The sequence below is a fragment of the Manacus vitellinus genome, unplaced genomic scaffold (genome assembly GCF_001715985.3).
Source record: "Manacus vitellinus isolate BGI_N305 unplaced genomic scaffold, ASM171598v3 scaffold_52_pilon, whole genome shotgun sequence".
NCBI lineage: Eukaryota > Metazoa > Chordata > Aves > Passeriformes > Pipridae > Manacus > Manacus vitellinus.
In genome coordinates, this window is record NW_021940628.1 from 1,581,676 (window position 1) to 1,589,724 (window position 8,049).

General features: G+C 51.8%; 2 protein-coding genes across 2 annotated transcripts in view; both read left to right on the forward strand.

Moving 5' to 3' along the window:
* Positions 1 to 532: 532 nt before the first annotated feature.
* Positions 533 to 3,436, forward strand: STMN1 (stathmin 1). Its single transcript, XM_018081309.1, has 4 exons — positions 533 to 650; positions 1,390 to 1,562; positions 2,350 to 2,541; positions 2,904 to 3,436. Exons 1-4 carry the CDS (start codon positions 638 to 640, stop codon positions 2,970 to 2,972), a joined length of 447 nt encoding a protein of 148 aa, XP_017936798.1. The 5' UTR covers positions 533 to 637; the 3' UTR covers positions 2,973 to 3,436.
* A 2,506-nt stretch (positions 3,437 to 5,942) lies between these two features.
* Positions 5,943 to 8,049, forward strand: part of PAQR7 (progestin and adipoQ receptor family member 7) — a 7,754-nt gene continuing 5,647 nt past the window's right edge. The window contains 4 exon segments of the mRNA XM_029963035.1: positions 5,943 to 5,966; positions 5,969 to 6,046; positions 6,048 to 6,362; positions 7,741 to 8,045. Of these exon segments, the coding sequence (XP_029818895.1) occupies positions 5,943 to 5,966; positions 5,969 to 6,046; positions 6,048 to 6,362; positions 7,741 to 8,045 (722 nt within the window).

Below are 8,049 nucleotides of genomic sequence, written 5' to 3' on the forward strand. Positions count from 1 at the left end.
CTTAAAACCCCCCGAGAAAAACCCTCTTCTGACGGTTTTTACACCCTTTACTGGCAATTTTTATGACGCCGCCGTTTTGACGAGGTGTGTGTGTGTGTGTCCCGGGCGCTGCGTGTGCGCCCTCGCTGCCTTGCACGTCTTGACTTCGGCTGCGCAATTAAAATAGAATTTTAAATGAGGTTTGATTGCGCACATTTCAGATCCTTCGGGAGCAGCGGGGATTCTGCCTGTGCTGCCCTGTTGTGTGCCGTGTTTTAATTCAGATGGCTTTACCTGTGTGTGATAGCAGTGAAATATCCACAGCACTCAGTAAAACTGAGTCTTTGTTTGAGCATCTTAATTACGGTGGAGTAAAACAGAGATTGAAGATGCTCGAATAACACCCATAATGCAGAACCTCTCCACTGTTCCTAGCAATGTACATCAGCCTCATCCCCACAGACTGCCTGGAATCACTGACTGCAGTAACCTACCTGGCTGCCTTTTGTTCAGCAGATCTTATTATGCTTAGCAGTTTTTATTAGAAGGAATATAATCCGTGTGCTTGCTGTTCAAAGGCACATCTCTTTGTTATCTAGGAATCCAACTAGACTGACCTTCTCCCAGGGTTGGCTTCTGGAATCTTATTTTCTTGGTCATGGCTACTTCTGGTATGTAGTATTATGTACTAAATGCTCGTCTTTTTATTTTTATTTTTTTATTTTTTTTTTGCTTCTTAATTTCCTCAGAAATCACTTAAAAATCTAATCTAGTAAAATAAACTGTTCCCTCCCCGTGCTTTTCTCGTGTCTCTGGGCTGCTTGGGTGAAGCTGCTGAAACTGGGTGGTTGTGAAAACACCCCAAAAAGCCTCCTCAGATGAGAGTTGTCAGCAGATGGGCTCCAGCTCCCTGCAGCCATCTGCTCCCTCAGCAGAACTGACTGTCACCGAGGCATTTTGGGGACCCAAACGGGTGCAGCTGACACTGTGCAGGGCTGACATGCCTCTCAGAAGGTTTGGAGACACAACCCTGCTTCTGGGTTTCCTTGAAAGCTCCCTGTTCTTCTTGGCTCTGTCAGGTTTCAGGCAGGCACTTGGAAACTCATCCTTGGACCTGTCGTGGGAGAAATGGTGATTTTTAATTTGAAGCGCTGACAATTTATTTTTTCCCCACAATTCTGGATATTAAAGGCTAAAACAAAATGTCAGGTGTTTGGGTGATGTTGAATATCAGGAGGGAATTGCAAAGAAAGCTGCTGTATTTTTGAATGCTCTTGCTGTGCTTAAGACAAAACTTGTCTTGGATGCCTTCTCCTCCAGTGAGCTTTGTGGCAGAAAGTGCTTGAAGGCTTTTAAGCCGGTTAGTGGCTTAAAAATGCTCTTATTTTGGCTTTTCCCCCACGTTCCTAGACATCCAAGTGAAGGAGCTGGAGAAGCGAGCCTCTGGGCAGGCCTTTGAGCTGATCCTCAGCCCCCGCTCGAAAGAAGCCGTTCCAGAATTCCCTCTTTCTCCCCCAAAGAAGAAGGATGTGTCACTGGAGGAGATTCAAAAGAAGTTGGAAGCAGCAGAAGAGAGACGCAAGGTAAATCTGGGGCAGCCCAGGCGAGCTCTGCTCAACCAGCCTGTGCAAGTTATGCAGGGTTTTTTTTTGGGTTTTTAATGGTTTGGGAGAAGTGATCAGTGGTTTGTGTTATGATAAATGGAATATTAACTGAGCTTTGTTGGAATCCCTGGGGCTCTTGTGAACCTTTGTCCTGGTGTGGAAAGCCATGGCTTTATTTCCAAAGTGATTTTTGAGCTGTCACTTGAATTAAAACAGGGGGGAAAACGTTTAGTTGAGAGGGGCAGCTATTTCAGGAAGAAGCTGCTTTTCTTGTCTTTTGGCACCAGAACAGATTAATTTTCCCCTAGAAAATGTAGTGGTGAATCTGTAATGAGCAGTTTGTTAATGCAGTGTCTGACTGATGAAAGATCTGGCTGTTGGTGTAGCCTGGAGCCCTTGATGGTGCTGAGGCTTTGACTGAAGTGAGCCTGACCTAAATCTCAGTGATTCACCGTTCTGTGAAAGGAGAATCTTCAAGGAAAGTTCCATCAGTGTTAACATTAAGAAAAAAAAATAAAAATCGATGTTCTCTTTCCAGAGAAATCCCATTTAACAACGGTGACAGAAACTGAACCTCCCAGGTAGCTTGTGATGGTGAAGTACAGGTTCTGGGCAGGGGGGGGGGAGCACTGGGAGCTCTGTCCTGCAGCACCAAGCTGCTGTTCTGCAGTAAAAAAAGGTAGAAAACCATGTTCTCTGAGGAGCTGGGGGCAACTGAGGTTGCCTGTGTGCTGTTCCTCAACGCCTGCACCCTCTGCCTTGGCAGTCTCACGAAGCAGAAGTGTTGAAGCAGCTGGCGGAGAAGCGGGAGCATGAGAAGGAGGTGCTGCAGAAAGCCATCGAGGAGAACAACAACTTCAGCAAAATGGCAGAGGAGAAGCTGACCCACAAAATGGAAGCCAACAAAGAGAACCGTGAGGCACAAATGGCTGCCAAGCTGGAGCGCTTGCGGGAGAAGGTGGGTGTGGGGGCCCCTTGGAGAGGGAGTTATCCCTGCTCCCCGCTCGGAAAACTGGCTGAAAACCCCAGAGGAACGGGGTGCTGCGAATAGATGGGTGTCCTTGGCAGTGCTGTGACCTTCAGAGGTTCTTAAACCTGCAGAAGGTTGTGCAGAAACGCAGCTCTTTTGTGGGGAGAGGGGACGGGACGCAGGGAGCGAGTTAGGGCAGTGTTTTGCTTTCTCCTCTAAAGCTCCAGCCTGCACCCCCTCAGTGACCCACGTCAGGGTTCCTGCTGTGAGCTGGGGGTGGGAAGCCCCGTGCCTTTCCCAGGATCCATACCTTTCCCAGGATCTAACTGCTTCCTGCTGCTGTCTTTCAGGACAAGCACGTCGAAGAGGTTCGAAAGAACAAAGAAGGCAAAGACCCCGGTGAGGCCGAAACCGACTGATTTCATTCTGGAAACTTCCTCTCCCCCTCCTCTAAATATCCAAAGACTGTACTGGCCAGTGGTTTTATCTTTGGTTTTTGGTTCGGTTATATATATATATTTTTTTTTTTTAAGTTTCTAGAAACTGATGTAGAACTGTAAAATTAGATCCAAACTGTACACTTGCTTTGGGGGCTAGAGGGGAGAACCTTCCATGTGTCACTTTTCTAAAAGTGTTGTCTTTCCAGTGTAGCTTTTCTTCTTGTTGCATCCTTTTCTACGCCAGTGCTCTCGCTCCTGGGTTGATGGCGAGTACTGTATCAGCTCTGTAAGACCTTTGTGAAAGGAATCTGTAGTAACTGTTCCATGCTGAATATCTGTTACACTTCAAAAAAAAAAAAAAGTAAATATCTGACTCTGTCCCAGTCAGTCTGCTAAAATACTGCTGTAACTGAGTGACTCAATAAAGCTGCACAGTGCTGTTATCCCGAGAATCATTTCCTAGGGGACAAAAACCAGCCGAGGGCTGCAGTGGGACTCCTCACCCCGGTGGGAAGGTCTGGAGCAGCACATTTCCTTGCTCCCCCAGAGCACAGCATTGTCTTAGCTGGACAATCAGAGCTTTGTTTTGACACCTCAGCAGTTGTCAGCTGTCGGGTGTTTTTGTTCAGAGGGTTCAGAGCCACCTCCCCGGGGCTCTGACGCCCCAACAAACGGCCCTTGTTACCACATGACTGGTCTGAGCCTGGTTTTGGGAAGGGTTTCTGGGAGATGGCTTGTGCTGCTGAATGGTGGCTGTGTCAGAGGGGGAGAGTCAGGAACCTGTGTTGGTGCTGAGATAAGTCAGCTGGACCTCTTCCAAAATGCTGTTTGTGGATAAGAATTGTTTTTGTTTGGGTGTCACACATCTGTGTTGGGATAGAACACCGAGGTTAACTCCTGCCCACAGCCAGAGGGGTGGTTTTTTCTCCTCCTGGGGTGTGAGGAATGGATGGGGCTGTACTTGTGCTCTGAGAAAAGATGATTTTTTTATTTTTTTTTTTTTTTAGGTGGATTGGGTACAAAATTGCTGTATTGTACCCCAAATCCTTCCCCTAAGAACATCCACAGGTGCTTGTGCTGCCCTTAGCAGAGCCAAGGGGGGTGAGCAGGCACCCAACTTCCTCAGCACCCTGTTCCAGAACTCTTGGCTTAGTGGGTGCCAGGGATTTCACAGCCTCAGTGTGACACTCATGGCTCTGGCTTTCTCCGTCCCCCTGATCCTGAGCCTTTTGCTTCCCAGGTTTGCTTTCAGGTTTAACTCCACACCTGGAGCATCTGGTGCAGCCCAGCTGACACGTAATTCTGAGGATGGAAAAGCTGGTGGGGAACTGGTTTTCTAAGGGGCTAAAGGATTCCTGGTCACTTGATTAAGAAGAAGCCCTCAGTTTAGGGAGCTTTCCTGTGTCCCACCGGGCACTTGGATTGCACCTGAGCTGTGCTTAACCCATCGAGGAGCAGTGAGGTACAGCCCAGCTCCATGTGCTTGGGAGGCTGGAGCTGGTGCTCTCCCCGAAGGAATTCCAGAGGCGGAGGTGAGTCTGTGCTGCTCCCTGGTGGGGAGCGACTGCCCGGCCGCGGGGTGGGGGCACGGGGCAGGTTTGGAGCTTTTAGTGGCTCATATCGACACGGGGTAAGCTGAGGGCACAGGGATGGGGGCAGGATTTGTCCAGGGGAATGAGGGCACAGGGATGGGGTCAGGGATGAGGGCAGGAAAATACAGAGCTGAACTTTGAGATGAGGCTTGATAAAGAGCTGAATCCCTGGTACTGTGTAATGGAGGCTGGAGGGATCCCTGGATCAGAGCCCGTGCACAAGATGAGGCACAACCAACAATCAAAAAAACCTCCCCGGATCTTCATTTTAATGTATTTATTTACCTGCTGAGAACAGACCCAAGTGTCCCAAATACCGTGGGGGGGTTTATCTCCCGTCTCTCTCCCGCGGTGGGGGAGGAGGATGGAGGAGCTGCCAAACCCCAAATGGCGTTAAGAGCCCAAAAAGACGATAAACGCGGGTTTCTGGCTCGTCAGGGCTGTCAGATCTCGGCGCGGGGCCTTCTGTTCCCTCCTCTTCCTTCTGCTTTGCGTGTCTGCCGTTGTTTGTGCTTCCCTGGGGCTGGATCCCCCGAGTGCTGCTGGGGGGGGATTTTGAGGGGTGGGAGCTGTGAGAGGACAGAAGTGATGTGAGAGAGGGGTAAGGGAGGGGAACTATGCGGGTGATGGTCGGGTAGGAAAACAGGAATCAGGGTGAGATGGAAACAGGTTCTTTCAAAATAAAGGACAAAAAGGCTCCGCAGCTTCTTTCCACCCCGCGGAGGGAGGGCGAGGGGAGCCGCGTTGGGGCCGCGAGGGCACGGGGAGGGGGAGCAGGTTCGCAGCAGCTCGTAGGGCGCTGCGGGGGGGACGGGATCTGGTTCACAGCCCCCCCTTTCTCCCCTCCGATCCGGCGCGGAGGAGCCGCGGGCGAAGCGGGCACCGGCAGGGAAGGGAAGGAAGCGGCGGGGCCGGAGCGGGGCGGGCCGGGGAGAGGGAAACGGAGGCGCGCGGAGGCTGAGCCCGGCCCGGAGGGGTGCCCGTTCTGCAGGTGCCTGGCGGGGATGGGGGTCCCGGGGGAGCACCGGGAGGGGAAGGGTTCCAGAGCGCTGCCAATCCTCGTGTCCAACTCCACCCGAGCCCCGGAGCATCCCCCGCGCCGGGAGGGGGAAATCCCAGGGGATGGAGAACCATCCCTTGGCTCCCAGGTTTTGGCAGCTGGAAGGAGGGGGGGGGACTCCGGTTTATCAAGGGCTCGGTGAGTCGAGGTGGAAAAAAACCCATCCCAACTTAAAAAAAAAGAAAGATATTTGTGCCTTAGGAGGGTGGATCCCGCTGTGTGGCGGGAGCAAGCAGGGATGTAAACAGCCCGGGGCCGAGGCTCTATCATCACCAAAAAATTCGGCGGGATGGGTGGATGCTGCTGGGGAAAGGAAATGCTTCGGAGGAAGCAGCAGGCGTTTGAGGCAGCGCTATTGACAGCTCGTGGGGATGTGGAGGCTGTTATTTGGAGTACCAGGCAGGTGAATGATTTCCAAGCTGTGCTCCGTTCCTAACGGAGCGTTGCTCAAGGGTTGATAGCTGGGAAGAGCTTGGCAAAAGAAGCCCTGCTCTGACAAGTTTTGGAGGAACTGGGGTGAACACCACTCCCTTTCCTGCCTTGTGCTTGGCTGCTCTCCACTGCTTTTGCCACAGCATCTCCCTGAGCAAACCAGGGGTGCCTTTCCCACAGGAATTTCTCTCCTGGAAGCCGAAACTGGGTCGGACGTGATCTGGAGCTGAGCCCCTTCCCCTCTACCTGAATATCCCCGTGAGCAGCAGCAGCCCTGGCATAGAGGCAAGTTCTCTGGGCAGTGTTTTCTTCCAAACTGCCCATCGTATTTTGGTTGAAACAGCTGAATTTGGGAAGTTCTGCTTTTGCCCTCGTCTCTGTGGTGGGACCTGGGGCTGTTTCAGTTCAGCACGGGAGCTGCGAGTCCAGAAGAGGTTTGTGAAGTTAATTTTTCACTGGCAGCCAGAGCGTGTTGCAGCATTGCAGGAGGGTTTAGGAGGCCAAGCAGGGGTCAGGACTGCCCTCTGTGAGCTGCTGCCCCAGCCAGGGGGGCTGTTTGGGATGTGGGGCCTCTTTAACCAGGCAAAGTGGGAAAAGAGCACTCAGGAGGGAAGCTGAGCAGCAAACAGCCTGGTTTTGTCTGCATCTGTGCCCCTTGGATTCGGACAGGCATGGGTTACAGACCCATTCTGATGAAGAAATTATGGGTATTTTAAAAACAAACAGTGTCATCCCCACCTCCTCCTGTTCCCAAACTTTGAAAGGCTTTTCCTGTCTGAGCTGTCCCTGAAACAACGGCACTTGCCAGGGGTTGAGGCATAAATCAGCACTGGAGCTGGATGGGATCCGGGCTGTTTTCCTCAGGACTTGTCTGAGCACGAGCAGGTAAAATGGGGGGAGAATCTCCTTTTGGGCATGTTCTGTTCAATAAGCTTTTATGAGAGGGCTGCTTTTATCCGGGTGAGGGCAGCAGCTTCCAAAATGTAAATATGGAGACGTTTGCTCCGCAAAGATTGTGCTGCTGGACCTCAGTGATGCAACAGGATGAACTCACTCGAGCTGTGTTGTTTTTGTGGAAAGCTGCTTGGAAAATCAGGAGCTCAAAAAAGGAGGTGAAACTCCAAATTGCAGGAGTTTTACCCCCTGTTAGTGCCGTTGGTTATTTCTGTTCTCAGGTGCCCTCCCCTTGGGAGGCAGAGCAGGTTGATCCCACCTCGATGCTGGTGGGAAGGTGGCTCGTGTCACTTGTAAGGACAGGGACTGTAAACAGTTTACAAGGGGGAAAATCTGGAGTGGGAGGTTTGTTTAGGATGTTTGGTTTGTTTAGCACTTCCCAAACTGCAGGGAAGGGGTGAGCCAGGAACTGATGCATCAATTAACCCCATACTTGTGTCCTCTGTGCTTCTCCAAGCAGTCTGTTACCTGTGCAGCAGAGGCACATCAGGGCTTCCTAAATCTCCCTTCAGCCTCCTTCCTTCCTAACCCCTGTTGTTGATTCTTATTTTCAGGCTGTTCTCCGGCCACACTTATCTTTGGAAAAACAACACAAACCAACCAACCAAACAAAAAAAATCTGGCCAAGCATTTGAGCTGCCCCCGCTCGCCGACTTTGTGTCAAAGCCACTTTTAAACCCCGCAGCAAAGCTTTCCTTCCACCCCAAAGGTTATTTCGCACAGCGGGGACCCGGAGTGGGGCCACACCATGGCAACGTTTGTCAGCGAGAAGCTCAGCCGGCTCTTCATTAACGTGAGGCAGGTCCCTCAGCTGCTGGGGCCCCTCTCTCCCTCCACCGTCAGCAGCTCCGAGGTGCCCAAGGTCTTCTGGAAGCCCTACATCCACACCGGCTACCGGCCCGTCCAGCAGACCTGGCGCTACTACTTCTCCACCCTCTTCCAGCAGCACAACGAGGCCATCAACGTCTGGACCCACCTGGTGGCAGCGCTGATCCTGCTGCTGCGCTTCCAGCAGCTC

Excerpts from the sequence above, each read along its gene's own strand:
- STMN1 (XM_018081309.1), top strand. Across the intron at positions 1,563-2,349 it reads CAGCAGAAGAGAGACGCAAG|TCTCACGAAGCAGAAGTGTT; the intron begins GTAAATCTGGGG and ends CTGCCTTGGCAG. Across the intron at positions 2,542-2,903 it reads TGGAGCGCTTGCGGGAGAAG|GACAAGCACGTCGAAGAGGT; the intron begins GTGGGTGTGGGG and ends GCTGTCTTTCAG.